We start from the raw sequence: 14461 nt of genomic DNA, 5'->3' as shown, positions 1-14461 counted from the left end.
GTGGCCACTCACTTAGCTAGCTTGTAGTTGGGTTTTGGACACACTCATTGAATGTTAAATGAGAGGACACTTGTCACAAACAATGTATTTGTCTAGGTTGAGAGGTCTTTTTCTTTGAGTCCTCCATATCGTGCTGTTTTTTGGGCTAATCCATATCTCAATAATTTAGGAGAGCATTAATGCACTTTAATGAAGCAAATTTATAGAGTAGTTTATTTTCTTGGAGTTACTTACAACGACAAGTAACGGTTCATAACAACACATTGATATAGTAGAAAAAGTATTTACTCTTGGTATAGAAGTTGAATTATTTTCAGACATGAGTCTTAATTCTATGTACCAATGATATCAAAATATAACTAAAGAAAGCTCCCACTTGCATGGAATTATGGAAATTCCATATGTAACGGAGAAATTTTAGAGATGTTTGCTTTGAAATCAAGAAAAGTTCTGAATAAGGGTAAATATAAACATCTGGGGCAAGGTTCAAGTGTATATTTTGGCTGCATCCTCATACGTATAGAAGCAGTATAATTCTTGAGGTCCATATATAGGAAATAGGGGATGAACACACTTTTTACATACATTATTTTTCAGTTTTCTATGGTATAGTGGTTAATGTATTCTATCCAAAGATCCTCACAAAGTCCCATTTAGATTTCTTTTACTCTTTATCCAAGAGTATGTACAGATGTACTTGGTTAGCAATAAAAAAGTGCCCAGGATAGCTTTACTTTTGTAGCTTAAATGTCGTATTCTTCAGTATTCATCACGGTATGACACGTTATGTTTCCACTTTGCTTAAATGATTCTTGGCATGGATATTATATTAGCAGGGAGGATATGCTCCTATCTAGAATCATCAGACACTCTGATTATTTCTTTTGCAAAAAGTGGAAACTTTTGTTTGATATATCATGTATCCAAAAGCATCTTAAAGTTATTCTTGGCAGCATCTTAAAGTTATTCTTGGCGGGTATATTATGCTCCTAGTTAGAATCGTCATACACTAAGATTAGTTCTTTTGCAAAAAGCTGAAAAAGGGGAAACTTTTGTTTGATGTATCTAAAAGTGTTGAGTGATCTTGCGAAAGACTAGTGAGTCATCGGGAAAAAGTGTTCTTGGTCTCCTAATTGGAAGAGTTAAAGTGTCTCCTGAACACTCAGATTTGGCACACCACATGGGTGAGATACGTACGTTCTCCTTTAACAATCATGGCAAATAAGACAATCAAAAAAGCAAAGTACGTAGTTTACTCCCTAATTTGAGGTCAAATTCATATGACACGCTTCTCTAATATGAATTATCCTTACATATCTAATATTTTAAAATGTATTTAATACATATCATTTTTATGTTCATCAGCCCCTATTTCTAATTATTTAATTAAGAAATTCAATTATTGGTCATTAAAGAATACAAAAGAAGAATTTTAAATTCTGAGGATCGATCTATCTCAATCGAAGTGTATAATTCCAACAAATATTGAACTAAAAAAATTATTGATTTCAAAATGATTTGTCATCTGAGATGAATCTATATTTCGATTAGTTATTTGTTATTGAATCTATGGATTTGCATACACATAAAGACCATAAAAAGAGTTTAACTCAAAGAAAAACATAAAAGAACCTCGCCCATTTCGACATCTCATCTTCTTCAACCCCACTTTTGTTCATCTTTTCCACCATCACCAATCCTTGCAACATAACCACTCTCCTCTCAAATTTTAGTTCAACTCTTTAGATCGTTTTTAACAAGTTTCAAATCGTCATTCAATTCTAATAAAATTCAAATTGAAGCTCAACATAAAAGTTCTTAAGTTACTAACAGTGTTCTTTGAATTTTGCCGAGACAATTATAATCAATTCAGCTTAGGAACATTCGCAAAATCAAACTCACTTTGTTGGTCATGGAACACCAAAATTAATCATCAAGTATCATTCTTAAAAATGACTTCGTTATCAACTCACTGTAAATGAACTTTAAAACAACAAAGACGACTTAATATTAAGATTTGAGTCGTACTTGAGCTATGCTTAGTTCTTTTAATTTCTAAATTAATTATTTCAATTAGTCCTTCATGCTTTTTTGGCAAGATGATTGTTCATATATTTAACATCATATCATATCATCATCATCATCATATAATATTAAAAGTGGAAACAATGAAAGTTAAAAGTTGAATTACGAATTTACCCATCAAAAATTGAGTGACAATTTTGCCCTTAAACCAAACATTACTTCAAAAGTGGCTTTTTGTACAAAGATGTAAATACGCATCTATTTTTTTTTTAAAAAAATTGATTGCAATAAATACAAATATGACGCCCATTCATATGATTAGCATTTAATAAGGAGAAAGTAGCTTGGACATGGTTTAAACCATATGCGAAATCGTGGTTTCAAACTATGGTTTAAATACGTGTTTTAGACACGCATTTAGATATCTTAAGTTGTATTTTTTGTTATGTACATAAAGCCCCACAAGTTGTGAAAACTATCAAAAACATTCCTAATTCTTATACAATCTTACCAAATAGGAAATGATCATAGCTTTATAACAAAATTAATACGCTATTAGAAGGCCTTTCTAAAAATACAACACAATTAATCAAATTTTAGTTGAATAAAAAAGAAAATTTTAACATGAATAGTAATGAGGTTGGTGGACATAAATAAAGGTAGACATAAATAAAGATTGATAGACATAAGTAAAGGTTGGTGGAAGTTAATGAGGTTGGTAAATGATTTGTGGGAGTAATTGTTAAAGATATCCATCAACTTATGGATCTTTTTTTACAAAATATAAATTTATGAGGCAAATTTTTGAAACCATGGTTTGAATCCCCAAATCATGCTTTTTTGGATGATTTGGGGTTTCAAACCATAGTTTGAAATCATGAGATGAAATTCATATCCAAACGCTGATTTTATTTCATGATTTCAAACCACATGTCCAAACGGCTAGTAAGGCTTTTCATATTCTCTATCTTCTAATGAAGATAACAAAAATTAACTACACATTAAGTTTGGAGGAAAGGAGAAGACCTTTATTTTCTCTACTTTCTAATAACTTAATAATTTTTTTATGTAACTACTACTCCCTCCGGATAAAAAAAAAATGTCCACTTAGTCTTTTTTTCTTAGGTAAAAAAGAGTGTCCACTTATCAAATTAAGAAAGAATTAATCTTATTTTTTTATATTTTTTTTTTTATATTTGTTCCTATTAAGTGTTATGTGATCAAATCCTAGTACCTATTAATTAGGGACAGTTTAATCAAATTACCTATTTTTTCTAGAGTAGTATTTTTCTTTTTTTAACAAGAGGTATCAAAATTAAATGACACTCTTTTTTATCCCATAAGTGATTTACAATTATCATCTACCTAAAAGTAAAAGTACCTCCCATTATGATCAATTTTAATTTCTTAACGTGCAATTAAGTGTATCTTTTGATTCTTCAATTCTGAGGTGAAATGGATGAGTTATAAATATATTACTAATGATACATAAATCATAATTTAAACTTCTAAACGTGCAGATTAGGTGTATCTTTTGAATCTTCAATTCTGTTGTGAAATGGAAGATGAGTAATAAATATACTCCCTCCATTCACTTTTACTTATCCACTATGGACTTTACACATCCCTTAAGAAATAATAAATAAAGGACATATTTTACCATGATACCCATATTAATTAGTGTATGACTTCTTAATGGATTTGGAAAATGATTTGAAATGAGTAATTAACGCTAAAGGTAAAACAGAAAAAGTAAATTATTTTTCTCTTAATATGCAAAAATGGACAAGTAAAAATCAAGTAAAAGTGAACGGAGGGATTAGCATTATGATGTAAACCATTTGTGCTTATGAATTCATCCGCACACATTATAGTTGCAATCTTTTATATTCCACATAGTAAGAAGCCTAAAAGTCTCCATTTTTTTTTTTTTCAATTTACTGAATGAATTCCACGAAACACCCACACCAGTTTTGAAGGCCATTTGCTTAATTCTCGGTATTTAAATTTCTAAACTCTTTTTCCAAGTCAGAATACATATCTTTAGGAATGCAATTGTTACTTAACCATTGCATTCTTATTTTTGCTACATTGTTAATTTAATATGTTCAAGTTCGTACTAATTATTGTTGTTATTTTGCTTTGTATTGCTCTGTGATTCGTCATGTATAGTGGAAGAAGCATTTGGCCTTCACCTTCTCCTCTCCATCATATTTTGTGTTACCTCCTGAGGTAAAGTTGAAACTGCTTTTTTCCGTGTACGACGTTTTCTTTCATTTTGTAATTTATATTGCACATATGGAGAAGAGAATGGTATTAATTTGAATCATATTATAATTTTAATTTTTTATATAGAAAAGGGTAAAAATGCTCCTCTCTACAGGAAAAGGGTTAAAATTATCCTCCATTATAAATTTAGATAAAAATCCCCCACGTCATTAAAGTTTTCAAATATCATATCTTACTGTAAATCTCCAACATAACCCGATTTCATTTTAAACCGACTTGGAAACTACATAAAAAACCGTAGAAACATTCAAGAATACTGCATCAAGAGCCACTAGGCAATAAGAAGCGGTAACACATATGGTTTTTTATTGAGTTGGAGTCGGGTTAAATTTACTGAGTTTAAAAATGAAATCGGGTTAAATTGGGGATTGCAGAAAGCGGGGTATATTTGAAAATTTTAATAACGAAAATTTTTTACCCAAATTTATAATGAAGGATATATTTAACTCTTTTCTCAAAGTAGAGAGGTATTTTTGACCCTTTTCCCTTTTTTTTATTGTAGAAGTTAGAAGGCAAGTACCTTTGTTCTCTTTCATTATTTGTAAATGTTAAATGTTAGTGTTCTTTTATTTTTATCTAATTCTATGTAATATGAAATAAGAATATGATTTTTTATTCATATTTTCTGATACATTGTTCTTATTGTGAGATAACTAACTAATCATTGCATCATATGAACTTGATCTATTATGCAATCATTACCCTTCCTTATTTACTTCTGTTTTAAGAAAAGTGGTCATGGGTAATTGTCACAAATTATGGAGTTCGTTAAAAGATTCAGTACGCTTGTGCTTGGGAATAACAATAAACACTAGTTAAATAGGCTCACCATTCATCTGTCATGTCATATTTTTCCTTTCAAATTTCAGAACTCATATTTTAATACTCTTTATACCATTTTAAAATGTTATATAATTATAGTATGTTGAAAACTAGTTAAACACAATAATTTTGAAGTATGCACTTGAAAATTCAAAGATCTAATATACCCCACAATTAAAAAATCTAAATATACCCATGAACAATTAGATAAGTTTAAATACATCTACACGTGGCCTTCACCATTAGTGCGACATGCATATTTTGATTTTTTTAATTGCTCAAGTAATTCGAAGATAAAGGATAAAGTTAGGATTATTTATGAGTCGAAGGTAAATGAAGGACAAATATGAGATAAAGTACATGCATTAAGGGGTCGTTTGGTTGAGTTATACGTAGGATTAATACTTATGAGAATTAGTAATATAGGGATTAGTAATATAGAGATTATTTTTGTTGGGTGTTTAGTTCATTGCACTAAAAAGATAACATTTGAATATTTATTTATTTTTAAAATTTAAGAAATAATTTGTTACAATTATACCCTTAGATGCTTAGTTCTTAAGAACAAAAACAAGGCTAAATTTGTCATTTAGTTTTTATTTATGAATGTATCCCTTGGTGGTGGTGAATAAGATAATACACCCTTTAATAATCCTATGTAATAGTCATACATGCCCCAAAATATCAATCAAATGAAGTATAAAATAATACCACATCTAATACCATGACTATTTAGCTAGACATCCTACTAAACAGGCGGCATTTGACTATTTTTCTGTAAAAGATAAGAATAACTGGAGTGACTAAATTGTAAAATAAAGTGGTCGTAAATGTAAATAACTAAACTTGTGAATCTCTTAACTTCCTTGCTCATTCTGACCATATCATCGTGGGCTGTCAGTCTTCTTTCCACTTGTGATCCAAAAGTTACTACAGAGTTCCGAAAATGGCCAACAAGGTCTCCAATTTCTCGGATCTGATCCAACGTGTCACTGCTTCTTGCTTGTAAACCCACTTTCCTCACCCGCATTGACGCCCCCTCTCCAATGAATCTGAAGATGACAATTACACTACCCAAGACGAAGAAGAAGAAGAAGAAGAACAAGACACACCTTATGTAGAAAAATTCCAAAAAATCTTGGGTAAAGGATGAGCCAAGAACTGAGAAGTAATTGAAATGGAAATGCTCTTAGGTGAAGTGTTCGACTCTGTGTCGGCAATGAAGAAGGCTTACGTTGGTCTGAGGAGCTCATTGTCCTTGGGATCAAGACAGAATGCGCGTGGCTGACGTGGCTGTGATATCTGAACTGAAAAGGCTTGGTGTGTTGAGGGAAAGATACCGGCAGAAATGCAAGCACTGGAAGAGGAGAATGGAGAGTCGGCGCAGCGACTCTGGAAAGTGGTGTCCCGTGAATCAGCAGTCGACGAATTGAGGCAGCAAGTGAAAGCAAAAGAAAATGAGATCAATCATTTGAAAGAAGTTAAAAACAGCCACGTCGCTTATGAAAGTAATGGGAAAAAAAGCAGAGTCGAAACGAAAAGCTACTTGCACCAGTCAAGCTACTCAGTTAATATGTCCTTGACACCTGACCTGTTTGAAACTACAGTGGGATTAGTAAAAGAAACTGAGAATCCTTCCGAGTATGCTCCTCTCTTTAATGCGGTCTGCCCACTGGGACATTGCGGCTGCAGTTAGATCCATTGAAGCTTCTTCATCCAATATACTACACCTACAGCAGATTCAATTATTGGGACCCAACCACGCGAAATACGCACCTGAATCTTATGTGAACCATAAAATGTTCAAGGATTCGATCACGAGACGTTCTACATGGATGGAACCTTGTCATCCTGCTCAGCAGAGCAGCATCGTCGTGAGTGTTTTACACAGTACAGGGACATGAAAGCAATGGATCCAATGGAACTTCTTGGAATTCTTCCAACTTGTAGTTTTGGGAACTTCTGTTTCCAGAAGTATTTGTTGTATTTCATGCACCCCAAATGGAGGAGTCGCTGTTTGGTGATTTGGAGCAGAGACGTCAGGTACTAGCTGGGAACCATCCAAGGAGTCAGTTTTATGGGGAGTTTGCTTGGACTAGCAAAGGCTGTTTGGCTGCTGCATTTGCTGGCCTTTTCTTTGGATCCTCCGCCAAGTCATTTTGAAGCGAGCAATGGATCGGAGTTTCACCCAGAAGTACATGGAAAGTGTGGTGAAGTATTTCATTTCCATGGGGATAAGGAGAGAATGGGTCTAGTTGTCAGGTTTCTGTTAGTCCCGAGGTTTAAGCTTGGAAATGGATCTGTTGTTAAGGTGAGGATTTATTTAGTTCCCAAAAATGGGTTTTAAGTTTTGAGATGGACATAAGTTAGTCCATGCACTACTTTTACCTTGTCTATGTTTTAAGTAGTACTGGTTAATTGTAAAATAAAAGAGATACATTTGGCTTGGGGATCGTTCTGTGCAAAAACAATGATGGAAATGATTCGGTGAGCTTCAATAGGTTAGTATAGTTCTTGCTCCGGTAGACTTAAAAATGTAATCTTTGCTCGCCTTTGAAAATGAATGTATCACCAAAGGGGTGTCTTCGAACCTTAAATTCCTTCGTTATTCTCTGGTCCATTTACTATGTTTTTGCAGTTTTTGGTACAACTTTCAGCGTATATTTGATCAACACTTTTTCCTTTTCATTTTCTAGTTGTTGATACAGTAAGGTAATATTGGATTGAGTTTATGATGCTTGAGTAGTTGATAAAGCCCCTTTATCAGGAGCTAGGCCATAGGGTAGAAATTCTGTGTATATGTGTATGACGTTCATTTTCTTTTCCAAGATCACTGCTTTTTGAGTTTTCTCTTATTATCAAAGCTCGTGATCAGATTCACCCAATGTTTCTCTTCAATTTTTTTCATAGTGATAGCTTTTGTTCCATCATTGATCCTATCAAAAGAGGTAGTTTCTAGGGGGAATGAATATACAACATTCTTTTTTGACAGAATACTTTAACATTGATCTTAAGAAGAAACAATGTTAAGGTTCTTGATGGATTAAGCTCCGGAAGATAGACTGTTTTGAGTCTGCATGGGGTTCTCAATGTTTTGAACCTTAGTCTGAAATGTCTCCTATTTGCTTTCTCAAACCAGATTCTGTTATTTTGCAATTTGTTCATTGCCTATCTGATAAGCTACAGAGTGCAGTGTCTAAAGCTCATTGCTGTTATCTTCTTTTGAGTTCTACTTGCTAGACTTCCTTTGTGCATGGATCTTTTATCCATTGACTATCTGCTTTAATTGGGCACAGAACTGGTTCTGACAACAATGACACAGATCGGAGAAACGGAAGTGCTAGTTACTCTTACCAAACAATACTATAATCATGGTGTACTGTACATATGGTGATGACAGATTTTAGTGCAAATCCTTAACTACACCTGTCAACTTGCCTCAAATGTTACTTGACCAACTTTTTGACAACCTTTTTTTCTCTGTTCTTCCCATATGTCACACATTTTGCAGTGCTAGGCTCAATGCTCAAATCTCTCTTTTTCCTGCAAAAATTAAACTGCATCTTTGACTTGTTCCTTGTCCTCTAGTATGGGGGGAATTATATCATGCTAGAGTAAATACGTGAACATGGCACTTTGTTTTTGATGGCTGTGTGAGGAACTCAAACATTTCAGTGACGTCTATAGAGGTGTAAATATACTTCTCCAATTTGTCCTTGCTGTTGTTTGGGATATGGTCTTCCAAATGCATGATCTTCCCACGTTCTTCTTCAATCCTTGGAGCTGCTACAGTAGAGTTTGGGCATAGGAAATAATTGATCGAGGTAAATTGAGTTGAGTTTTTGACTTCAAAGAATTTGTCATTGCTCTTGTGAACTTTTCATGGTTGGTGTCTTTGACGTTTCATTAGAAACATATGGATTCTATTGGTAGAAACTTTATGCCTTTCTGTATAATGTGAACAACAAAAGGACATAAAAGAGGAACAAACTTTCCGCGTAACTTCTTTCTAGTAGGTTAGTTGGACTTCTTCTTCCTATGCTGTATTTATTTTGTTAAACATATCATCACAATAATTTCTGTCTTGCTTCTAGTAATTTCATTTGTTTCTATTAGGACCGTTGCTTATTCAAGATGCTTCACTTCTAGGAATGAGTCTTATAAACATCAAAATAAAGTCTCATATATGTGCATTGCTTATTCAGATGCTTCATTTCTAGGAATGAGTCTTATAAATATCAAAATAAAGTCTCATATATGTAGTATAGTCACTGTCAAGTGGCCCGACATTAGTTCATAGAACGGGCTTGTTGTCTTCTTATGTCTTTGAAAATCCATACCTCATGAGTTAGCTTTCCAGGTTGTGTAAGGCCGAAGGTCCATTTCTCTTAACCTGGTATCTGAAGTTTTGAACCCCATCCCCATTGTTGTGTTTCTTTTGTTAATATGTCTTTTCGTCCACAAGGATGGATGTTATCATCAAGGTGTGATTCATGAAATCTTATTTCAGTAAATTGGAAATGTTGACTAGCGCCTTTCAAAGCAGAATCAATAGTTCAAAATGCCTACTCATCAGCTCATCATGAGCTAAGAACTGAGAAATATATATTTGCCCTCATGTTTGTGTGAGAAAGCTATTTACTGTACCCCCTTATTTAGATGCACAACTCCTTAGTTGGCTTTTGATGTTGATTGTAAGCAGTGCTACCTTGGTTGCACCCTATGAACCTTGTCTGTTAATGATAGGTATTCTCCTTCACCCAGACCTTCCTATCTGTTCATGCTAGGTATTCTCTTTTTGACCAATCAACATATCTAGTATCATAGGTAGAGTAATATCTCCAGTTTTCTCATCCTGGCATTGCGTTTGTTGTGAGACTTCGTTAATTTATGCACTACAACTTAAAACCTTTTCCAGATAAGAAACTTAACTGACATCAGATTTCAAAAAATACTGCAAAACTCTCTCTATACACTGAAACTCTAGGCATAACCTGTTAAATTTGGACTCCATTTCAGGTGGTGAATTATATTCCTACTAACAGTGTTTATGGCGATATTCATGCACACTCCATGAGTCCATATATATATACTGTATAGAGAGAAAGAGACATGAAATTGATGTATACTCAATCACCTGAAGATGACACATTTTTACATAACTACAAAACTATTTATATACAATTTACAGTATATGGAATATCAACTGCCAGATTAGCAGGAGAAAACATTCAGTAGTGAGCTTCTAGATCTAATCAGGCATCTAAATGTTGCTTCAATCCATCTTCGAAGCTGACAAGATTGGCCTCAAAGCTTTCGAGCCTGGTTTCTAAGCTCATGTTTTCTTCCAGGACTAGTGGTGGTATTCTTTCTTTGCTTACCATTCTTGAATGACCATTTAGATGGCTTAGGCTTCAAAGGGGCACACAGAAGAAGGACAAAGGCATTTGGAAAGTTGAAATGCATACTGCATTAGCTTCTTTTAGTGCTCTAATCACAGCTACTGTATCTTGATCTGCATCTAGCAAGACCGATACTGCTGTCTCTTGATCCATTTGCTTCAAAGCCGAGACTAATCTTTTGGCGTCCCTCTTGATCTTCTTGATGAAAGAGGTAAATCTTTCAATGCTGTCATCTATAGTTAAATCTCCTTTTCTCCTTCTGAGAGAGGATTGAAGATCTCTTACATTTTCTTTACATTGTGAGACAAGTTCCCTTATTGTGCCACAAAGATCAAGAAGCCCCACTGAATTATCCAATAAATTGTCAAGCCATTTTTCATGTAGACTCTGGGAGAGGGCTTGAAGGGTTTGAGGTAAGTTGAAAAGATCATCTATGCACTTGTACAATTTCTCCAAACCGAGTAGACCGTTGCTCACAGCTGCTGGTGCAACTGATACTTCCAATGATTTGAGCTTGTTTAGTTCCTCTTCAACTCTCTGCGTGGTTGGGTGTGATCTCCCAGGCAAACTGATTGATCGAACGTGATTAGGTTTTGAAGAAAGATGATGCAAGTGCAGGAGTTAGGGTCTATGTGTTGATTGGATAGTTAAAGTTGTTAGAATTCTGTTAGGGATATTTGACTCTATTCATTCTATAAAGCCAATCTGTAACTGTAATTAGATTCATTCATTCAGATAATAAGAAGTCTCTTATCTCTCTTTCTCAATATTTCTCTCTCTAGCTAAATCTCTCGGTTGAAACCCTGACTTAGCATTACAGTTCTTCAAGTTTCACAACTTCTAGATCTGTTCGTCACCTCGATTGCACTGTGTGCATCAATTGGTATCAGAGCAATCGATCCTCGGCATTGCGATTAGGACCAGAAGAAAGAACCAAGATAAACCAGTAGAAAAAAAAACATGGAAGAAAAGCTTTCACAGATTCAAGAGCAGTTACAGAAATTGATGGAGTGCATGACCAGTATGATTGAAAGAAAAACGCAGACTAACAAGAAATTGTTGGAAATCAAGGAAGCCATTGGAGTTATGACTCAAGAAGGAAAAGATAAAGAACAAGTAAGAGCTGAATCATCAACCAGCAGAGTCTGCCCAATGGACAGTCATTTTAAAGGTCAAAACAAAGAATCTCAGAATAGTTCTGCGCATAATGGAAATGATTCTTCAGTAAAGAACCTGAAATTCTTGAAGACATGCTTCTTGCCACACTTTTTACAGAAGATGAAGGTGATGTATCTTCTAAATGTGGAAGAAATATAGCCGCTCCTTACGTGTTTGATCAAATGCCTGAGAGAAATTGGATGTCAAGGAATAGCATACTATCTCATTATGTACCTTTGGCTTCTTGGTACTCTATTCAGGTTGGTTATTTTAATGTGAATTCTTGTAATGCTTTCACGATGGAATATGAGAATATTATTTTGGTTAATGGAAAGGAGAAGCATAATAGAGTTGGTGCAAAGCAATGGGGATTGGATAAGTTTGTTGTTAATAAAGGCCAGCAGCAGTTCTTTCCACCTCAATCACAATTAGGATAGGTTTTGGGGTGGTCATTTAATAGCAGAACTTGTGATGTGTATTCAAGAGCTGCTTGGAAGAGTGCTTTCATGGCAAGCTCATGTGCCTTCACTTGGAAAGAGGAGTTCGAAATCTTTTGGGCGAAATAAAAAAGTTTCGGCAGTCAGTAAATACTTTAGCCATATTCCGTTGATGCTAAGTCCCTATCGTGATCTACCTGAAGCTGTTCCGGAGAGGAGATTGGTGAAAAAGGGTAACAAGGCCGTTTGTCAAGTGTTGATCAAATGGACTGGAATTGATGTTGAACACACTACTTGGGAGTATCTTTCAAAGCTGAAACATATGTTTTCCCTTTTAATCTGATGCTAAGTATCGTCATCTGCCAAACTTTTGGGAAATTTAATCTGATGCTAAAAATATCTACCGAAGCCTTTTGAAAAAAAGATTGGTGAACAGAGGCAACAAAACTATATGTCATGTGTTAATCAAGTGGAATAGCATAGTTGCTGATTAGGCTACAGGGGGGGCACCTTTCTGAGTTGCAACACAGGTTTCCATCCTTGAGGTCAAGGATGTTCTTTACGAAGGGGTATTGATGCAAGTGCAGGAGTTAGGGTCTATGTGTTGATTGGATAGTTAAAGTTGTTAGAATTCTGTTAGGGATATTTATCTATTCATTCTATAAAGCCAATTTTAAACTGTAATTAGATTCATTCATTCAGATAATAAGAAGTCTTTATCTCTTTCAATATTTCTCTACTAAATTCTCGGTTGAAACCCTGACTTAGCATTAAGTTTTTCTTTTCAAACTTCTAGATCTGTTCTACCCGGCACTGTGTATCAAAAGTGTTTTATGTTTTTCTTTCTGATAAAGGGGGATTTCTAAAACTTGTGTTGGTTTAAGCTTGAGGTTGGTATTTATAAGCAGACAACCATGGAGGAGAGACAAGATGAGAAAAGGTCTTTTAAATGATGTGATTGCACTGCTGGATATTTTGAATCTTTTAAACCTGCCACATTTGGCTAAAAAAGGTTTTTTTATATTTTCATTATTTCTCATAGTTAGGGATAACGTCAGGCATCTAAAAAAAATCATGGGGGATTTTTAAAATTTGCTCCTTTCTATCTTCAGAACGGGTAATAACACATAAATTTTTTTATTGTTATTAGGGATTGAAGATGCATCAGCTTCGGGGCCTGCTTTATTTCTTTAGTTTTTGTTAGTTTATATCATGTAATAGGTGGCCAGGAAAGGTTTTCCCCTCCATAAAACCCAATCATCAACTACTATAACACAGTATAATTAGATAATTGAGATATAAATAATTACATAGTAGGGGGAATTTTTAAGGTGTCAAGACTTTCAAAGGGGGATAGATCAAATATAAACTTCATAATGCCGACTTAAGTTTATTTCATGAAATTGCATCTATGGAAGTTTTCTATTGGGATTTGTTTGGGGGAAGGGGGTTGGGAAACAAATCTCAATAAGCTTCTCAACTAGGTGTAAAGTTTGTAATTCCAAGAAATTCTGAAAGGGCTAATGTACTTGGTCAAAGTAATCGTTTGTTTCCATGATAGTTCTTTTAACATGAAAACAAGAGCTTTTAACTAATTGGTTCAAATGTGTTAATACATGGTGGGCAAGGTGAAAAAACAAAGGAATACTTCATCAGATTGCAGGAGTGGGGTTTACCTGATGTTAGCCATGACTCAGTTTCTGACTTTGTTGGTGAGTTCTAATATCCGTGGAATTGATCTATTATCATGCTTTAATTTTTTTTACTCACGTTTTAGTGAAGAATTAAACAGTAAAATTGTAATTATTACGTCATGGTTGGATGTGGTGAAACAGACAAAGGTTCTGTTAAGACACATTGATCAAAGGAAGCTGAATTTTTTCACAAGTGACAAGACAAACACAGATCAAAAATCATATGGGCAGAGCTAATTAATATTTGCCGTGCAATTATCTCCAGCTGCTTTCTCCATTCGGAAGATTACAACTAAGAACATCTTCTCCCTTTTCTGGTTAAAGATTTCCAAGTATGGCTTGTTTCCATCCTTTTAATTAGTCCAGCATTGGGGGCTGCCACTCAAGGGGCAATTTTTTAAATTTAAAACAATAAATGGGATCATGAGGATTGGGAAAATTTTAAAAATTTAGTTTTGTGCATGCATATATGGCTGGTTTGTTGTTCTTGTTTAATTTTTTTTAAATTATTGGCTGAATCTACGACTCACCCACTGGAGCAAAAAAAGGAAGTTTTACATTTTTTAAAAAATTTTTTGAGTTATAACCATGACTTTCACATTCATTTGAGATATCTTTTTTTCAAATATGCAGG

At 34.3% G+C, this 14461-nt stretch overlaps 1 protein-coding gene and 1 pseudogene across 1 annotated transcript; one reads left to right on the top strand and one right to left on the bottom strand.

Annotated features, from left to right (window-relative positions):
* The first annotated feature begins 5928 nt into the window (after positions 1–5928).
* Positions 5929–7483, top strand: LOC132046370 (protein GRAVITROPIC IN THE LIGHT 1-like; annotated as a pseudogene).
* Positions 7484–10550: 3067 nt separating this feature from the next.
* On the bottom strand, positions 10551–11159 carry LOC132047815 (uncharacterized; the record flags this gene model as incomplete). The annotated part of the gene is made up of 1 exon (XM_059438798.1): positions 10551–11159. A coding segment is annotated over one exon (609 nt), but the record flags the coding sequence as incomplete, so codon positions are not given.
* Positions 11160–14461: the final 3302 nt, after the last annotated feature.

This window comes from Lycium ferocissimum, chromosome 2 (assembly GCF_029784015.1).
Source record: "Lycium ferocissimum isolate CSIRO_LF1 chromosome 2, AGI_CSIRO_Lferr_CH_V1, whole genome shotgun sequence".
NCBI lineage: Eukaryota > Viridiplantae > Streptophyta > Magnoliopsida > Solanales > Solanaceae > Lycium > Lycium ferocissimum.
This window is presented reverse-complemented; position numbering and strand designations above follow the sequence as displayed.